This window comes from Schistocerca serialis, chromosome 3 (assembly GCF_023864345.2).
Source record: "Schistocerca serialis cubense isolate TAMUIC-IGC-003099 chromosome 3, iqSchSeri2.2, whole genome shotgun sequence".
Lineage (NCBI taxonomy): Eukaryota > Metazoa > Arthropoda > Insecta > Orthoptera > Acrididae > Schistocerca > Schistocerca serialis.
In genome coordinates, this window is record NC_064640.1 from 925,668,519 (window position 1) to 925,689,951 (window position 21,433).

The following is a 21,433-nucleotide window of genomic DNA, read 5'->3' on the forward strand; positions in this document are numbered from 1 at the left end:
GCCAGTTAGCCCTACATTCCACCATGGTGCCACCCATTCCGAACAAGGGCTCTCTCCATGAGTGCCATCCAGCCTCAGTAATGGCTACCTGACCAGTAATCTACTGCTCGGAGTACCTGTGCCCCAGTCACAACGGGCACATACTCCTTGGCCTACATGGGGAGTTCTTATTAAAAGGAATGGTGCAAAGATGGAAAAGCACAAAGGTGGATCATACACTGCTGTAAGCGACCTTCTCTGCACGACCCACACTTCTGGAAAATTTTGAAAATTGGTGGCAGGTCATACCCAACAATGGGAACCATGCGTTTGTTTAATTAAAAGTTCTACAAAATGCCGGAAGTGGAAACTTGAGTCCCAAATCATAAACCAGGTCCAAGCAGGGTTTGTACCAAGAAAACCATCCGATGGAGAGGCAGTGGGGAAAAGGGATAGTGAATGCATAAGCCTGCACCACAGAAGGGAAGTAATGCTGCCAATGCCAGGGCCCTGTGGTAGTCAAGTATGTACTCACGAAAGAGTTGTGACCCCCCTGTGGGAACCTGCAATTTAATAAAGTACTGTACATTATTTTGGCAGTTGTTCTTTATACTTTACGAGACCAGTAATGTGTTGTTGTTGTTGTCTTCAGTCCTGAGACTGGTTTGATGCAGCTCTCCATGCTACTCTATCCTGTGCAAGCTTCTTCATCTCCCAGTACTTACTGCAACCTACATCCTTCTGAATCTGCTTAGTGTATTCATCTCTTGGTCTCCCTCTACGATTTTTACCCTCCACGCTGCCCTCCAATGCTAAATTTGTGATCCCTTGATGCCTCAGAATATGTCCTACCAACTGGTCCCTTCTTCTCGTCAAGTTGTGCCACAAACTCCTCTTCTCCCCAATTCTATTCAATACCTCCTCATTAGTTATGTGATCTACCCATTTAATCTTCAGCATTCTTCTGTAGCACCACATTTCGAAAGCTTCTATTCTCTTCTTGTCCAAACTATTTATCGTCCATGTTTCACTTCCATACATGGCTACACTCCATACAAATATTTTCAGAAACGACATCCTGACACTTAAATATATACTCGATGTTAACAAATTTCTCTTCTTCAGAAACGCTTTTCTTGCCATTGCCAGTCTACATTTTATATCCTCTCTACTTCGACCCTCATCAGTTATTTTGCTCCCCAAATAGCAAAACTCCTTTACTACTTTAAGTGTCTCATTTCCTAATCTAATTCCCTCAGCATCACCCGACTTAATTCGACTACATTCCATTACCCTCGTTTTGCTTTTGTTGATGTTCATCTTATATCCTCCTTTCAAGACACTGTCCATTCGTTCAACTGCTCTTCCAAGTCCTTTGCTGTCTCTGACAAAATTACAATGTCATCAGCGAACCTCAACGTTTCTATTTCTTCTCCATGGACTTTAATACCTACTCCAAATTTTTCTTTTGTTTCCTTTACTGCTTGCTCAATATACAGATTGAGTAACATCGGGGAGAGGCTACAACCCTGTCTCACTCCCATCCCATCCCCTGCTTCCCTTTCATGCCCCTCAACTCTTATAACTGCCATCTGGTTTCTGTAAAAATTGTAAATAGCCTTTCGCTCCCTGTATTTTGCCCCTGCCACCTTTAGAATTTGAAAGAGAGTATTCCAGACAACATTGTCAAAAGCTTTCTCTAAGTCTACAAATGCTAGAAATGTAGGTCTGCCTTTCCTTAATCTATTTTCTAAGATAAGTCGTAGGGTCAGTATTGCCTCACGTGTTCCAATATTTCTGCGGAATCCAAACTGATCTTTGCCGAGGTCGGCTTCTACGAGTTTTTCCATTCGTCTGTAAAGAATTCGCGTTAGTATTTTGCAGCTGTGACTTATTAAACTGATAGTTTGGTAATTTTCACATCTGTCAGCACCTACTTTCTTTGTGATTGGAGTTAGTATATTCTTCTTGAAGTCTGAGGGTATTTCGCCTGTCTCATACATCTTGCTCACCAGATGGTAGAGTTTTGTCAGGACTGGCTCTCCCAAGGCCGTCAGTAGCTCCAATGGAATGTTGTCCACTCCCGGGGCCTTGTTTTGACTCAGGTCTTTCAGTGCTCTGTCAAACTCTTCACACAGTATTGTATCTCCCATTTCATCTTCATCTACATCCTCTTCCATTTCCATAATATTGTCCTCAAGTACATCGTCCTTGTATAGACCCTCTATATACTCCTTCCACCTTTCTGCTTTCCCTTCTTTGCTTAGAACTGGGTTTCCATCAACGCTCTTGATATTCATACAAGTGGCTCTCTTTTCTCCAAGGGTCTCTTTAATTTTCCTGTAGGCGGTATCTATCTTACCCCTAGTGAGATAAGCCTCTACATCCTTCCATTTGTCCTATAGCGATCCCTGCTTAGCCATTTTGCACTTCCTGCGGATCTCGTTTTTGAGACGTTTGTATTCCTTTTTGCCTGCTTCATTTACTGCGTTTTTATATTTTCTCCTTTCATCAATTAAATTCAATATTTCTTCTGTTACCCAAGGATTTCTACTAGCCCTCGTCTTTTTACCTAATTGAACCTCTGCTGCCTTCACTACTTCATCCCTCAGAGCTACCCATTCCTCTTCTACTGCATTTCTTTCCCCCATTCCTGTCAATTGTTGCCTTATGCTCTTCCTGAACCCCTGTACAACCTCTGGTTTAGTCAGTTTATCAAGGTCCCATCTCCTTAAATTCCCACCTTTTTGCAGTAATGTACATGAAAATAATTTATTTAACATAGTTTGATTTTTTTCTATGATTCATTTTACGTAAATCATAATCATTAACAGACCACAAAAGTTGATCATAATTCTGCATACAACAGACTGGCAGAGTAGCTGAACCATGAAATACAAGCTAAACTTAAATTTCAATACTGACAATGTCAAAATTTCATGACAGAGTTTCAATTGGGAAAGACTACGAGCCCATTAATTTCATATTCTTCACAAATAGCAAGCACCACTTATGAGTATGCTTGTCTGTGCGAAGTATGCAAACATCTCTCTGTGGGTTATTTACTTCATCAAAAATTAGCCAACGACCTCCAAAGTACTGCTCATTAAATACCAGCACTATTTGCAACAGTTTGTTTCCATGTGAAACAACTCCTGCCAACCTAAGCAACCTAACAGTTATGGTACTACTGTGGCATAGCAAATCCTTGTGCTGTGTGTTTCAGTTTGCTTTGTGACAGACAAATTCAGTGCAACTAAGTTGGATTATTTGGATGGACGGGTGGATTGATGACATTAAAGCACTTAAACTACAAGGTAATTAGTGCTTAATCCTTTGTGTGTCAAGCAGGGACCAGCCCTAGAGGACACAGAACAAATCCTAATGGACTCAGTCGTACCAGAGAATCAAGAAAGCCAAGACATAGAAGCAAGCAGAAGGGAGACAAGAGTAAAAGTGTGAAGCTGGGAGAGTTGTCCCAGTCACAAAGCAGCTGGAGGCCCTCAGGACATGTTATGTAACTGGAGACACACCCTCTGCAACTGACCAGTGTTTCCACACCCTCCATTATCATAAGTAAACTATCTACACGGACAAGATAAAATCTCAGGAAGGAGAGCAATGACAACAAGTCTGTCAACTAACAACAGATGTAAATGAATAAGATTTTCAAAAAGGTAGGAAGGGCAAGAGCCAGGCCACACCACCAAGCAAGGGCAGTCATTGGCCCCCCCGGGTCGGAGAAGGCAACAGGGCACCCCTCCATCAAGTGGCATATGAGGCTCATGTGCCCTACATAACATAAGGGATTAAAAACCACTTTCACAAGTGAAATGTCAAATCAAATCCGCCGTTTTGGTATCATCCACTAGCACCAGAGGTAACACATCAGAAAGTTTAAGGTATTGCCACAAGGCACCCAAATTAGGCCAGTCCAGTAGGATGTGTTTTTGAGCTTATAGGCGCTCAATGGCACTCATTAAAACAAGTGAATGTGTATAAAATTGCCAAAATTCTTGCACACAGTGAAGAGGAAAATCATAAGATGACACTCGTTCACTCACTCCCACCTCACTAGCACTGAGCGACACAACCACGCCTGAAGAGCATAGGAGAGCTAACATGAAGACACAGGGAAATGTAACAGGCTGATCACTTACAAAAATAATGGGTGAGCCAGTCACCCTGTTAAGACTTTAAAAGTATCTCTCTAAAATTTTTGGAAATAAGTTGGACACATCACAAAACCTTAAAAGCCGCCCCAGTAGGGTGTGGGCCACTGACAGTGGGATGGATCCTCACGTTGGAGGATGTGGTCACGAGTCAGCCAAGTGTTGCCAATGCGAAGACGAGAGAGGACAGATTTCCTGCAAGAAGCGTGAAGGGAAGACCGCTACATGGTCATAGTCTTCTTCATGGTTCTCACATTATTTGTATTTGGAGAAATAAGGGCTCACCAATCCATTTCCAAAGCCTCCAACAATTGTCAGTGCAGAGACAACCGAAGGTCCAGTTCCAGTACAATCACCTCCAAAGACAGTATTCTGATAGCTACTTTGGCCAACCAGTCAGCACATTCATTACCTGGGATTCTAACGTGATCCTGGATATTCACAACCAGTGGGTGTTAATGGTAGCGAGAATTGTATCTATAAGTATGTTACTGGCTGTAATTTTTTTAGGTGGTGATTTTTACCCTTTAATATTTCTTATTAAGATTGCTCTTACATTTTTTGGATTTCTTTGGGTCCGAGAGAGAGCTCATCTCAGTGCACACTCTGGAAAGCGACACTGATGGAGGATCAAAACAACTGGAAAATTATCAGTCACACAGGTCATTATGGACTCTGAAGTACATGTATGGGAGAAGACCTGGGCTGCAAATGGAAAGGTCACTGGCTGAATAAGACCCACACGAATTGTGTGAGAACACCAGTATTCCAGAGGAAAAGATCGAGCTCTGCGAGTAACTTTTCAACAGCTTCAGCATGGCCAGTGGTCCTAGTTCCACCACATCAAAGTTACCCAATATAAAGAAAGGTTGGGGGAGATGAAACAACAGTGCAGACGACATCGTCAGCCTCCATGTTGAGTGATACGTGTTTGTCGTAAACAGTGTCAAGAACAAACAGCGAAACACCACCCAATTCTCTTTCACAGTCAGTGGGATTCTTAAAATAGCTAATTCTCTTTCACAGTCAGTGGGATTCTTAAAATAGCCCCAAAAGCACCTGAGGATAGGTGTCCACATTGCTGGAGGGCGGTGAAAAAAGACGGGGAAAGCACAGAGAAGATGTCACACCTCCACGAAGTAGCAGAAAGAAACAACTACAGTTCCACTGGAGGACCACAGTATCAGTATCCTGTGGCATGAAGGGACCAAGGGGGCAGGTCATCAGTCAGTGCTGCCTGTTGCCACCGGTTGTGAAGATACATCATCAATAAACATTTGTTTCGAATGAAGGTGAATAGGGGATTCCACGGCCAAGGTGGCCACCAGGAATGTTGCCTCAGACACAGATCCAGAACATGTGGGGTCTGGCAGGGGGGGGGGGGGGGGCATCAGAATCACCTTCTTTTGGAGGACTACTACTTGTCCTCCTTGCACTTAGATGATTTAGACTCCTGCAAGGACTTGTCTGCCCCCGTTTCTGGGTCAGAGGAGGAACACAAAGTCATATGGTCTGCAACCTTTGGCTTTTCAGCCACTGGCTGGCATCTAGTGGCAGATCAGCAGAGTCCTGGGAAAGGACAGTCCCGAAGGACCCTTCCTGGTAAGAGGTGCTGGAGGAGGGTGTTGCTTCTCTGGCTGAGGACTGACATCCCCGGCAGATAGGAATCAACACTCCTGAAGGAGGTGTGGTGGAAGCAGAAAGACAGGGACCCCCAACCACCAGGGTAGTGAGTGCTGGTCGGGTGGCCCAAGGGCCAGATGTAAAAGACTGGGAGGGCGGTGGCACAGTAATTAAAGAGGACATCATCTTCATAGCAGTAGCATATGTCATTTGTCAAACGCTTAGAATATAAGCAATTATATTTCTTCTTGGCCTCTTGATATGTGGAACAGTCAAGGGTTTTGTATTCCTGGATTTCTTTTCATGTTTGAAAATTGTCCAGTCTGGAGAACAGAGGGAATGGTGCTCCCAACAGCTGACACAGACGGGGTGTGGGATGCAAGGAGCATGTGCGTGCAACTGGTGGCCACAATCCCTACAGATTGGGTTGGCACTACAACACAAAGACATATCCAAATTGAATGTATTTGCAGTGCCACATGGGAGGAGGAATATACAGCTTGACATCACAGCGATACACCATCACCTTGCCCTTTTCAGGCAATGAGTCATCTTTAAAAGCCAAGATGAAGGCCCCAGTATCCATTCTGTTCTCTCTTGATCCCCACTGGACATGACGGACAAAATGCACACCTCATCTCTCCATATTAGCACGCAACTTGTCATCAGTCTATAAAAGGAAATCTCAGTGAAAAATGATACCTGTACCCTATTCAGAATTTTACAGGGGGGGGGGGGGGGGGGGCGGTTCTATATCACCCAGCTTGTCACTGGTGAGCAGCACCCAAGACTTACCAGGGGGGTGGTGGGGGAAGGGGGGGTTGAGGGAGAGGGAAGGGGGAGTGAGTGAGTGGTGAGGGGGAGGGGGGAGGGAAGGTCATTATAAGCAGAATGGAGTCACTTTTCAAATTGCTGCACTTCCTCAAACCCATCTGCAAGATGTTCCATGAAGAACAAAGGCTTTGTAGTCCGAAAGGATTCCCTGTCCATCACAGAAGAAACCATGTGTTGAGGGGTGAGTATTTCTCACCTTGTCTCTGAGCTGTATGTTCCTCTCATGGAATAGCCTCGGTAGGAACATTTTGGGGTCACGTCTCTCCAAATTGTATGATGTCTTAGCATCGGAAGAAAGCAGAAGAAACTTTAAATCGGCTTATGTGCAAATCTTCCACCATAGTACCAGCCACTCTGAATGAGGGCTCTCCCCATGGGTGACACCCAGCCATAGCAGCAGTTACCTTGCCAGTAAAGCATTACCTGGTGTCCTCATGTCCCCACCACGATTGGAACGTACCCCTTGGCTTGTGTGGGGAATTTCCAGCTCGGAGACCAATACCACGATCCCTGTGTGGTCAGGAGGCTACAACCATGCAGGTACTTGGCCACTCCCCACCCCTGTTCTCCCCAATGCGATGGCTAGTGTTTTGGGCATAGTACCTTCGCAAGAAAGAAGATTGCAAAGAGAGAAGGGGCACAAAGGTGGAACATATACCATGCTGGACAACCTTCCCTGCACAAACCACACTTCTGTAAAATTTAGAAAAGAAGTACCAAGACAAACCCACCAAAGGGAAATAACAAAAAGTTGTAGTAGACTAGAAGATCGGAAAACGAATGTCCAAAACACAAACCAGGTCTGAGCACAATCGGCACCAAGAACAGCAACCAGTGGAAATATAGAGAGGAAAAAAGAATAGTTGGAAGGCAGACTTGCAGCACAGAAAGGGAAATAGCACTGCAAGACCTGGGAGGAGCCTATGGTGGCCAAGTATGTACTTACAAAACAGGTGTGGGCCCCTGGGAGGGCATGGAGAGGGAGGGGGGGGGGGATTTAGTTTGATAGCCTTATGTAGTACACAATCATGGATAAAGGTGGTTTGACAACTTTATGTAGTAGGGAATGATGTATAAAAGTAACTTTATAAAACTGAGTGCTCTCCATACACATGCAAAATGTAATCTTAATTGTGAAACAGGTCAAGTAGTGAAGATATTACACCCAAAAAAGTGCCAAAAAGATTAATACTACAATACAAAAGACAAAACAATTGCAGAAGTGTAAATGCCCATGGGAAATCGAACATGGCGCTTGGTTAACTAATGATCCACAAAACAAATACAATGGAAAATGCAAATTATGCAGCGTTATAATTACAGTTTCTGTGGCTCGAACAGGAGAGGTAAGTGGAAAAATCATTTATGCATGTATATGTAGTGAGAGAGAGAGAGAGAGAGAGAGAGAGAGAGAGAGAGAGAGAGAGAGAGAGAGTGAGTGTGTGTGTGTGTGTGTGTGTGTGTGTGTGTGTGTGTGTGTGTGTGTGTGTCTGTGTGCGTGTGTGTGTGTGTGGGCATGCGTTATGGTTATGATTGTTGGCTGCACCAGTGGTTGGAGGTGGGAGACGTGTGAATGGTTTTCTCTTTTATTTCCAGATTAAGCAGTAGCTGGAAACAAAATATCATAAAAATATACCAGAATAGGAAAAAAATACACTCCTGGAAATTGAAATAAGAACACCGTGAATTCATTGTCCCAGGAAGGGGAAACTTTATTGACACATTCCTGGGGTCAGATACATCACATGATCACACTGACAGAACCACAGGCACATAGACACAGGCAACAGAGCATGCACAATGTCGGCACTAGTACAGTGTATATCCACCTTTCGCAGCAATGCAGGCTGCTATTCTCCCGTGGAGACGATCGTAGAGATGCTGGATGTAGTCCTGTGGAACGGCTTGCCATGCCATTTCCACCTGGCGCCTCAGTTGGACCAGCGTTCGTGCTGGACGTGCAGACCGCGTGAGACGACGCTTCATCCAGTCCCAAACATGCTCAGTGGGGGACAGATCCGGAGATCTTGCTGGCCAGGGTAGTTGACTTACACCTTCTAGAGCACGTTGGGTGGCACGGGATACATGCGGACGTGCATTGTCCTGTTGGAACAGCAAGTTCCCTTGCCGGTCTAGGAATGGTAGAACGATGGGTTCGATGACGGTTTGGATGTACCGTGCACTATTCAGTGTCCCCTCGACGATCACCAGTGGTGTACGGCCAGTGTAGGAGATCGCTCCCCACACCATGATGCCGGGTGTTGGCCCTGTGTGCCTCGGTCGTATGCAGTCCTGATTGTGGCGCTCACCTGCACAGCGCCAAACACGCGTACGACCATCATTGGCACCAAGGCAGAAGCGACTCTCATCGCTGAAGACGACAGGTCTCCATTCGTCCCTCCATTCACGCCTGTCGCGACACCACTGGAGGCGAGCTGCACGATGTTGGGGCGTGAGCGGAAGACGGCCTAACGGTGTGCGGGACCGTAGCGCAGCTTCATGGAGACGGTTGCGAATGGTCCTCGCCGATACCCCAGCAGCAACAGTGTCCCTAATTTGCTGGCAAGTGGCGGTGCGGCCCCCTACGGCACTGCGTAGGATCCTACGGTCTTGGCGTGCATCCGTGCGTCGCTGCGGTCCGGTCCCAGGTCGACGGGCACGTGCACCTTCCGCCGACCACTGGCGACAACATCGATGTACTGTGGAGACCTCACGCCCCACGTGTTGAGCAATTCGGCGGTACGTCCACCCGGCCTCCCGCATGCCCACTATACACCCTCGCTCAAAGTCCGTCAACTGCACATACGGTTCACGTCCACGCTGTCGCGGCATGCTACCAGTGTTAAAGACTGCGATGGAGCTCCGTATGCCACGGCAAACTGGCTGACACTGACGGCGGCGGTGCACAAATGTTGCGCAGCTAGCGCCATTTGACGGCCAACACCGCGGTTCCTGGTGTGTCCGCTGTGCCGTGCGTGTGATCATTGCTTGTACAGCCCTCTCGCAGTGTCCAGAGCAAGTATGGTGGGTCTGACACACCGGTGTCAATGTGTTCTTTTTTCCATTTCCAGGAGTGTATATCTGACCAACTTGAGAAATTTCTGGGCTCTCCTTCTGCTCCTATATCTAAAAGTTGAGCCTTCAGTGGTAAAGAAACTGTTTCTGTGGATAAACTAGACTCAACATATCAGACTGTAAAACATCATCTGTCCGACAACTGTATGGACTGTATTGTAAAACTCAATATAATTATTTATGTTAATTCAAGAACAGCTTCAAGTATTCGTCTGAGTAGAACCAAAACAGAAGCTCTAGTTATAGATGTGTTGGATCCATATTATATTCAAAATGCAAAGATGATCTAAATACAGATAATTCATTTTATTGCGTACAGAGTGATTCTTCTAACAAGAAAACAATATAAATGTTTCCATTAGTGGTGCATTATTTTAGAGCCAAAAATGGTGTTCAAAACAAGTTAATAGATTTTTATGAAAATAGTGATGGGTCTACAAATGGAATATTTGAAGCAATTCAAAAGCCACTTGAAACATAAAAATTATCTTTTCATAACCTATCAGGGCTAAGTGCTGACAACAAAAATGCTAATTTTGGATTAATCCATTCTTTATTTATGAGAGATTTAATTCATGCACACACAGTGCATAAGTGTATCAGACATGTCACGAGTTTATTACATGAAACACAGACTGTAATTTTGAAAATTTGTACTAGTTAAGCCCACTCTGTTATGAAAATAGAATCAATGGATTGAGACATTCATGAAGTGAAATGCCATGTGGAAATGAGATGGCTCTCTTTTACCCTGAAGAGATACATTATAAATAAATTGGAAATCCATCAGAAGTTATTTTGAGAGCTAAGGACAAAACTGTCCAGTGATTTTACAAACTTATTGATGCTTAACACTTTGCCTGGAATTTACTTGCATTATTGCAGCCATATTTTTAATTTGCTTAATAATGCTGTAAAATGCCTGGAAGGAAACTGCATAACAACTTTGGATTTGTATAATATTGTGGACAATCTTGAAAATACACTAACAAAAAGAAAACTTGGTCTTTTCTTTGCATATAAAACAGAGAAAAAAATTAAGCTCATGTCTTCACCTGAAATGAACAGTAAAATTCAAACAAGGTTGTTATTATTTGTTGACAAAGCTTTAAAGTACCTAAATAAAGAGTTTGATTTTAATTATACAAATTGGTTATTTACACTAAGCAATATGAATTTAAAAAGCAATGTTGCATTTGGCATTTTGCTAAAATAGTTGAAAATTTAAAGCTGTAAAATCTGAATTTAAATATGGATGAGCTACATAGGGAAATTGCATTATTAAATAAATTATATAATTAAATATATACTTCTGAAGGTTTTGCAGAATTATACACTGTACACAAATGGCAAGAAATATTTAACAAAAAAAATGATAAGTTTACGAATGTGTACAAATTATTCTCTATTGTTGATTCCCGTGACTTCGACTTTCACAGAGAGTTTTCTTTCCTTTTTCTCCTGTGATGAAAGAAACAAAGCACTTCTGAATTTGATAAAAATTAATCATTTATGTATTTTAACTTAAATATACACTGGCAATATGTTGTGAAGCTGTTAAGCAGTGACAATTGTTTGTTAAATAAATATTTTTAGCAAAATAATTAAGAAAAATAAATAGTACTTTATTTTGATAGTGTATTTTATTTTTCTACCATTAACAACCAGACTACTTCATTTGCTCAAAGAAAGGGTGGCAATATTAGTCACATTGCTCGCTTGCCACGCCACGTCTGTTAGACCCACATGCCATTTGCCCCATACTCGGCGAGTCACAGCCAGTTGGCGCATGAGGTGACTGCTGGCTGCATTCTTCCATGTGCACGTGCATAGCCAGTGATGGATGCAGGGCTGTAGCACACATCATGTACCATCATTGTACCCAACTGTGGTCATGATTAAAATACACTCAGAGTCAAACCTGGATCCAACCATTATTGGCTAGGCTCCGTGAGGTACTTGCCACTTAGCGTTACCCAATCACTTCAGCGATACTTTCCTACAATAACATTAAGCCAAAATATTTCCTGCTTCAAGAAAATGTCTACCTTTCATTGGCTGACAACTTCATTTAGATTTTTTTTACTCAGTTACCCCTCCCATTTTGACTTCACATCTTTTTCGATTCCTGCTTTTCAGTTTCCACAGTTTCTTTCTTTTTGGGTTCTTATTCATATCTTGGTTTGGATACCCAAATAGCCATTTCTTCCATAGGCTTACTTTCCCATTCCTCTCAATTATTCCACACTCATTTAACACAATTTTCCAAACTACTACAAATATTATCCCATATACTTTATAACAAATAGGAATATTCAGTTAATTTTGCCTGCTGGCATTGAAATTGGAGCTCAGTGGCCCTTCTACTTCACTCGGATTCATTTTTGTTTTCTCCTGATTTGTTCTCTCTCTCTCATCTTGCCCCCATCTTCAACTGAAGGTTCACAATGCATCAACCAGTGGCACAGAATAGCATGCACACTGATTTCTCAGTGAGTTAACATCTAATGGAGAACAGAAAAGTGGAAGTTGTAAATTATCTCATCACTTACTATTATAATTCAAAAGACTGTTTTCTTTTAAGTTGCAAACATATTTTTAAGAGCTACAGGGAGATGATTTTCCGACGGCAACATTTACTAGATGATCACCACAGTTCCAACAAGGGAATGGTCCAGTCTGACATGATGAAACATGCCTTGAAATTTTTTATACGGGAAGAATACACCAAAAGAAAGATCCTGGTTTTGCTTCATAAATTCTGACCATGAACTGTGTAAACAGAAGAAAGACTTACACAAAGTAATAAATATGTTCCAAAATTAAACTTGCAAAATTGTGAACGCAAAGTATCTGAAAGATTTACTGTATAGGGTGGCCATGAAGTCCCCTTACCCCCCCATTAATAACCAACATAAACCCCTAAGCTTTAATCAATGATATGAACAACAGTTCTTTACAGTTCTTTTGACATATGAACCATGTAGAGCTGCTCATGAGAGGCAATGCGCAGTTACCGATGGAGATCTACAAGACTTGGTCCTCCAAATTGCAACTGAGATGAACATTGCTGGTGTCACGTCTTCTTCGACCTGGTTATGCAGATTCAAGGAATCATACCATATAAGAAGTCACAGAACAATGGCGTTTACTTCAAGTAAAAGTATATAAGGGAGATGCCATTAATTCATAGCTGATGTGAAGACAAAGCTTGCTGTTATACCCCTTCCGCCGTGTATAATGCTGATAATCAGGTTTTGTGAAAGAACTGCGAGTAAATCGCACTCAACCATTTAGAAGCGAAAAAAGACACGAGTCTGTTGTGCAATCGATTAATGCTATGACACATTCGTTTACAACGACAGAGATAAATATGAGTCAATTACTGTTTCCACAGCTTTATATCAGTTTTCAGGGACCTCAAGGCATATTAGGACCAAAAATTAAAAAAAGTGCTGTTTAGTGGCAAACAATCTTATAATCGACCTATCATAATCTGGAAAAACAGTAAAGAATAATTTTTAACATTTCATTTAAAATAGTTTCGAACCAGTTGCAGAAATTAATTCATTGCTTTTGTTGTACTCTTGGCCTGGACATAATACCTGTCTTTCAGGGCAATGACAAAAAGACTGTCGAAATAATTTAGATTCCACATGGAACAACCAGTGCAACGCTTAATAAATAATTTCTTCGACTATGGGCAGTATTTTTAAGGAAATTGTCAGACAATATGATTTCCAATAGCTCTGTGTCATTTGAGATTTATCAGGAGAACGGTATTCTTAAATTTCAGTCATTTGTGCATTATCAATTTGCACAGGCACATTTTATGAATTGCTTTAAGTATGCTTGGTATGCAGTACAACAAGCAGAGCAACAGCCAGAACCATTTCTTACTCCACTACAATTCTGCATAAATAAAACTAATAGTTACTGTGACATGCCTGAAAGCATTAAGGTCTATTTCATCAGATGTGCCTGGTCTCAGGAAAACATTTCTTTTCATGATTCAAATGACACTTCACTTTATTGTGATGATTATGGAGAATAAACAAAGAACTGTTTCCATTGTAACTAAATATACATTATTCAAAAATTGCTACAGGAACTGTTATAAAATGATGTACATGTAAGAAGTATTTCATTTCAATAAATTAAAGTCATGATCAATGGAAGTTATCTGTAATGTAACATCAAACACTGTCTTGATTTACCTCTGGTAGTCTCCTATGCAAGAATTATCTACGCAACAGTTTAGCTGTCAACACGAACTACCTCTTATTCAAAACATTAATGATACGCGACATTTTTTGAATGGTTTAAGTGCTTCAAATCTTCTTGTGTCACTCCATATATTAAGAGATATTAGCACAAAGCAGTGCTATGCTTTTGTCAGAGCTGATTGCATGCTACACATGAAAGGCTATACTAACAGCTGTCATAAGCAGTTCTACATGCAACAAAAATCAGTAACTTCAACTATTTTCAAAAGATACCTGCAGTGCATCTTAGCAGTTAAAATTTTGACAGTGTATTTCTTTCACTGTATTATTCCTGCACAAAGAATTTCAGAGTGGGTTCAACATGTTGACTGGACAATTCCCTTGTAAGTAAATCAACCATATTTAACACTAGTGCCTTGAAGATCTGTCATACTGATGTACATATGTTAAAAATGGAGCCTTGAATGTGAAATTGAATACAATTACAGGAAAGCAATTTTATTTCATTTTTGTAACTTGCCTTTTGTATGTTGAGATCATCATTATCACACCAATACCACCAATCTTATACAAGACTTTAGCTTAGTAAACACATTTGTAAATGCAGAGTCCAATATTTCAGAATTGGTCTGCAATACATTGATATCTGCTCTAGTAAAGTACGATAACAAGAGTTTGAGTTCATTAAAAGTGCTCACCAATTACTTTAAATTTTGTCACACTCCTCATTTCCACAGGTTCATTATTTATATGTATAATTGATTGGCGACTCCATGTTGTCTTGTGCACTACGACCAGATAACAGGTATACTTGAAAAAAGAGACAGCATTGGTCGTATATTTTTTTTTACTATTGCAAAATCGATTTTCTGTCACTGAGCGACCATCTTCAGTGCTATATTGTATAACTTAAATTGGGATGCACTGTTGTCACTAAGCTTACGGCAATCACAAGCTGTCTCTTTTTTCAAACATATGTATAATATCTGACATTTATCACATACGAATGACATAAATGAAGTAGTGAAATAGCTAACCCTCTAATAACAGTACTGATCTCCTCTTCAGTCATCAGTGGAATGGTCACATTAGATTTTGGATGGAAACACATAACTCTACAGGTACCTTCGGCTTTCTTCATTTGGAACAGAGGATCACCACTTTCTGGTGGTTCTGGGACATTTTCCAGGAGAGCAGGAAAATCATTTGTAAACACAAATGTTGAACTGTAGTGGGGATTTATCTGAAAATTAAAATGCAATACACATAACAGAAAAACAATAACCCAGGAATTTAATGTAAACAAGATAAACACAAGCTAGCATATAATTAATTCTTTTGACACTGTATGACTGACTTTTGACACTGAATGAAAACTTGTATGCTAAACAGTCCTAATCCTAGTGCCTTGGTATCAGCAGGCACAAGGGAAAAAATGTCACTCAGATCTAATATTTAATTGTTAAGACTCACTCAGCTCCATCCCTCACACACACACACACACACACACACACACACACACACACACACACACACTGCAAACAATAATTTACATATTTTAGCTTATGAAACCACAAGTTTCTTCATCTAGCAGACGTGTGGAAAGGTCTGAATACAAAGAACACCCTGAACCTGGGTCCAGCAAGAGGATCAAGTCTGCAATTTTTTTCAATGACCCTGGGTGCAGTTTCTCGTCAGGACCTGTAGCTCAGAAAATAAGTAAGGGAGAACATTTAGTGCTCCATCTACTGTCAACTGTGATATCAGTAAAGACAAAGCTGAATGCTTATGTGAACTTTTACACCAATGTCTACTGTCTCCTGTGTGTGTGTGTGTGTGTGTGTGTGTGTGTGTGTGTGTGTGTGTGTGTTTCCTTTCTTTTCTTTTGTGAAGAAGGCTTCAGCCAAAAGCTAAATGTGTAACAGTCTTTTCATTGTGCCTGCGTGCAAATCAATGTGCCACCTTCGCAGTGAGTAGCAGTCACACATAACTTCTTAATCCATTTACTTCAAATTCTTACAGGATACTCTACTAAGCATTGAGATGAACATAGGCTACATATTTTTTAAACAACAATGTCCAAATTTTCTGTTAAAGAAAATGCTGTGCTGTGGAAATGTGAGGTTTTGTTTTTTCTCGCAGTCAGTTTTAACTATGATAGCAGGTCATTTAGATCTGCCGACAGGTTGTTTCTCACATATATATTCTCCCTCCTTGTATATAATTTTAAATAAAAATTGTACACAAAACTATGTGCTGTTTTGTTTTCTTCATCACAGACAGTTTTAACAAAAAACCTGGAAGTTTTATGTATGGCTTATTGCCCTATGATTACAATACTGGTACCTGCTTGCTATTATGGAATCTGTATTGTGTAAAACCCTGTAATCCTACCCATTTGTTGACCAGAACTGTCGAAATACTGTCACTGAACCTAGCAGATAGAGAGATAGAGAGAGAGAGAGAGAGAGAGAGAGAGAGAGAGAGAGAGAGAGAGAGAGAGGGGGGGGGGGGGGGAGGGGGGGGAGGAGGAGGAGGAGGATCTTAGGATGTACATCCAATTCCTATAGACATTTAGCAGTTGTGAATCATTGCTGGGTTCACTAATCCTAAAAATAGTCGAGCAAAACATTTAATGGGAAAGAATGCTCCTCCGCATCTAGCCACCAGTGAGAACTGCGACGTAATTACCTTGGATTATTTAAAGATTTAATTAAATGTGCCAGAGTACAAAGGTCTCTGTAGTCTAGGAATCTTCTTATAAAATTACAGGGAAAATCTATTGTAGTACCGGTTGTAGTGAAACTAATTATGTGGGGTTGTGTTCTGTTCAGATCCAGAATGTCAGATGACTGAAAACTGTAGGTCCTCAAGTAACAGTAGAATTACACGTTACTGTAAATCAGGCTGTTCCGATACTGCCCCATGGAGGCCTGAACCGCACACATTCCGCAGAAGTGCAAGACACTCAGCCCTCTCTGCCCATGTGTTCTTGGCCAGTGGAATATGGTCACATATTGCTGTCCAGGTTTCGAGAGGGTGCATTTCTGGATGAGGTATCGAATATATTGCTTCCCCCTACTTATACCTCCCACGGAGATCACGAATGCAAAATTAGAGAGATTCGAGCATGCACGGAGGCTTTCCGGCAGTCGTTCTTCCCGCGAACCATACACGACTGGAACAGGAAAGGGAGGTAATGACAGTGGCACGTAAAGTGCCCTCTGCCACACACCATTGGGTGGCTTTCAGAGTATAAATGTAAATGTAGATGTAGATGTAGATATGCTACAGTCTGTCTGCAAGATAGCCTGTGCATCAGCCCATTTGCTCACCCTGTCCACCTGTTCCCATTCGGCCGCCGATGGGCAGACACGCGAGCCAGAATAGCCTACCATAAACAGACAACAAGTGGTACAGTAATTACAGACCAGAGAACAGTCCTCCTCAGATTGTGATAACCACAGCTCAGTGGTCTCTGTACAAAATCGAGATACAGAAACAGTTCACAGCTCAACTAGACGTGAAAGTCTTACTCTCACCCGAAAAGTATATCCCTAAACGAGGTCTAGATGAGGCAGCAAGCAGATTCAGTGTCTCTCAAATAAGAGAGACGAAGATTACTGGTACTTATTTAAAACTCAAAAGCGCTCCTCCTCCACTAGTAACAAAGATGCAAATTAAAATTTTTAAAAAGCTGGTAAATGATTAAAGTCAACAAAAATATTTTTTCAGGTGAAATATTAAAAATTGGTATTTTCCCTCAACCTGTCCAACCACTTTTTTATTAAACGTAACAGAACATCTGCAGTCAGAACAGTAAAAGAGGAACTGAAAATAGTAGTGGTATCTTGAGAGGGAACATGCACACATACCACTCTAGCCCTTCATCTTTTCCTCACTACACCCTCAAAGCAGATGGCTACTTCTGAGTGTTCTGTTGAGTTGGAAACGACAACTCAGCAGAAAACCTGGAAGCACGATATTAATCAAATGCTATTAATCAAGAAAACCTGAGAGCTCTTCCTTTCCAACTTATCCCTCTTTCTTCCCTGAAGATGAAACTACAAGTTCCAAAAGCAAAGGTACAATCTTTCTTCTATTTTTAAGTCTCTCTATACACAGGCCATTATAATTTCACCTCCTGACGGCAAATTCTGGTCAGTGTTTCCTGCATTTTTGTAGGAGGGAACTGGAAACCATGGGAAAGAACAGATGCAGAGGCCCACACTATATGGTACCATGGAGCTGGCATTCAGCAGAAAATACGTAGTGGGAGCTGTAGCAAACGCAAAAATTGTCACATACAACAACCCAGGAATGATCAGCGGCCCAATAGAGGTCACTAGCCCATTGATGGTGATGAAGAAGAGTGTGATACGCTCAACACAGAGCCCTGAGATGCCATTCTCTTGGACCTGTGGGGAGTTGAGTGAAGCGCCAATTCTTAATGTTGAGACACATTGGGTCCTTGCATAGCTTAAGGTTTGGAACAACTATGTTATCTCGGCATTTTGAGAGGAAAACACGCTGAAAACAAATACTGTTGAAGCACCTGAGTAGATGTTGCCTTTCAGGAACGTTCAGGTGTTGAGTCTTCCGATTGTGAACTGAATCCGAGGCTGGAGGAGTATTGTGTGATGAGACAAGAGCCTGAAGTATTTCACGGTCTATGAAGAGTTCATTATAGGGTTCAGCTGGGTGGGAAGTGAAACATCAGGTGTCTTCAACTTGTCATTTCTGCAGTAGGAAGGTAGCCAAATAGGATGAGAACATCGATGCTGTTGCAAGGTGTTCTGCAAGAACCAATGAATCGGTACTAAGACCTCCCTGTACGACAAGACCCAGAACATCTGTTGATCATTGGTGGCCGAGAAGATTACGCAGCTTGGCCCACACCTGGGGTGAAGAAGCATACCTCCCTATGGAGGAGACATAGTGGGCCTCATTTAAAAGTGATAAGGGTCGTCTGTGAAGGGTAGTCTGACTCGTTGCAGGTCTCATCGGTGATCCTAAACAGCTATTGCAATGTCTTTGCTCCACCATGACACTACCTCACAGTGGGAAGGATGGGGGAATGGAAGCAGAGGCTGTAGAAAGGAGGATAGCAGTTCTTGTGGCATGGATGGTTGTGTCTGACATGCCTTGCACAATCTCATCAATGCAATCCAACCGAGAGGCAGTGAATAGAACAGCAGGGGCATACAAAGGCACCCAATGTGGTAGACAGTCTGTCAGGCAGTGGCAAGGAAATGGCAGGATTGCTGGAAACTAGTCACTGTCAAAAAGGTCATCGTGTAGTTGATGAATAGATTGGTTGGTTAAAGGAACCACACTAAAAGTCATTGGTCCCTTAATCCTTTGTCTTTCAAGCTGGGAATAGTTCATAGAGAGGAAGGACATGAAAGACAATGCACTTGATTTTATCTGAGAATCAAGAAAACCAAGAGAAAGAAGCAAGTAGAAGTGAAAGAGGGGTTAAAAGGGTGAAGATGGGAGAGTTGCTCCACCCTGAAAGCAGCTGGAGGCTGTCAGGACCTGTTTGCAACCGGAAACACACCCTCTGCATCTGACTGGTACTTCCATACCCTCCATTACCACAAGTAAACTAGCTAAAGGAACAAGAAAGAATCTCAGGAAAGAGACCAATAATGATGATTCTGTCGAGCAATGACAGATGTAAAAGAATAAGAACAAGTAACATGGCAAAAGCAGGAGCCAGGCCGCCCCACTGAGAAAGGGCAGCCTCGGGCCCCTCAGGTAAAAGCAGGCCACAGTGCACCGCTCCAATCCCTCAATTGGCCAATGAGGTTACTGTGCTCTATGTCACAAAGAGAACTAAAAACCACTTTCATGGGTAAAATGTAAAACCAAATCAGTTGCTTTGGTCTTGTCCACTAGCACCGGAGGTAGCGTGTCAGCAAGTTAAAGGTTTCACCATAAGATGGCCAAAGTAGGGTAGTCCAGTAAGGTGTTGGCACACTGTGATGGGCATCACACGAACAGTGTCATGGATCCTCATGTCAGAGGACATGGCTGCGGGTCAACCAAGTGGCACCAATGCGAATCTGACAGAAGACAGTAGATTCCCTGAGAGAAGCACGGAGGGAAGACAACCACACAGTTGTGGTCTCCTTTATGGTTCTCAGTTTATTCCGAGAAACCACGGCATACCAAGTTGCATTCCAAGCCTCGAAAAATTGTTGGTGTAGAGTCAACTGAGTCAAGTTCCAGTACCTACATCCCCTAACTTTGAATCCTGTTAGCCAACATGGCCAACAGGTCAGTATTTTCTAATTTCCTGGAATGCCAATGTGACCAGGGGTCCATACAAAGACACTCGACCATCCAGCGTGGTAGAGGTCATACAGGAGATTCCTGACAGTCACAACCAATGGGCGCTGACAGCAGCACTGCCAATTATGAACATCTTCCCAGTGCAAGAATGAGCATGACTGCAGTAAATATACTGCATCAATTCAGCAGGGAGCATTGTTCACTGCACCTTGTGTGTGTGTAGGCAAAACCGGTTCACCCATCGACAGCAAAGTCATCAGTGTATACCACTTGTGATCCCGAATATGCATCAAGGGTATCCAGGAATAAGTGGCAAAAAACCATGTGAGTCAACAGAACCTTTTGCATAGGTTGAGGCAGATCTGATGATGGGGTACACACCATGGGGATTGCTCCCTAGTAAGTGGCGACAGTGGGGGGTACCATGAGTTCACAGAAGAGGCCCTGTGTGTGAACTGCGATTGTGATTCTGGCCCAGGTGGAAAACCTGTGCAAGGAGCTGTTTAAATGCAATGAGGTGCTCCATCAACAGATGTCGCTTATGGCACTAGAGAGCTTGCCAGTAATCTCTAATGGTCACGGCAATTTCGGATGTCCAATAAGCTACTGTCTTCCAACACAGGGATCTAAAGGAAGAAAGGTTCGCTGTGTCAGATGCTGATAGAATGGGGTCATTCCATGTCAAGTGTCCTAGAATAAAAAACGGTCCCCACTCGACCATCTCAAATTCGGTTCAAAACTTGTTTTTGTATACATATGTATGTGTTAGGTCAATGTGCAAAATTTTGGCTCAATTGTTATAGTGGTTAAAGAGCTAGGGGCTCCTTAGTGGACCCCATACCAAGCCACAAAGCACATGGTGTGAAGAATTTGGTCAACTTTGTTATAACTTTGTGCATCTTCTGTGATATCTATCACTCTGAATTTTTGTACCATAGTACAACTTTTGTTGCTGAATGCAGCTAAAGCATTCAAATCCCTTAGAAATGACTATCCATTATGCTGCTTGGTCTGAAAGTGCCTTGTAAAATTTATCACTAAAGATTTAAGTCAGACTGTAAGCTTCTTTTACTATAAGGGATAAGCAGCTATGACCTTGATTTTTGAGCTGTTAGCCAACAACCAGGTACTAACTATACTACACCAGTATTAGCATTTATGAGTATATAGTTCCGATTTTATTGACCCTTGTCTCAAGTGTCAAATTGAAAATTTCAAATTTACAGC

General features: G+C 42.2%; 1 protein-coding gene across 2 annotated transcripts in view; it reads right to left on the minus strand.

Moving 5' to 3' along the window:
- Nucleotides 1-21,433, minus strand: part of LOC126469617 (probable galactose-1-phosphate uridylyltransferase) — a 190,538-nt gene that overhangs the window by 90,085 nt on the left and 79,020 nt on the right. For both annotated transcript variants that reach the window (XM_050096738.1, XM_050096739.1), the window contains one exon: nt 14,947-15,152. In XM_050096738.1, the coding sequence (XP_049952695.1) occupies nt 14,947-15,152 (206 nt within the window). The remainder of the gene's footprint in view (nt 1-14,946; nt 15,153-21,433) is intronic.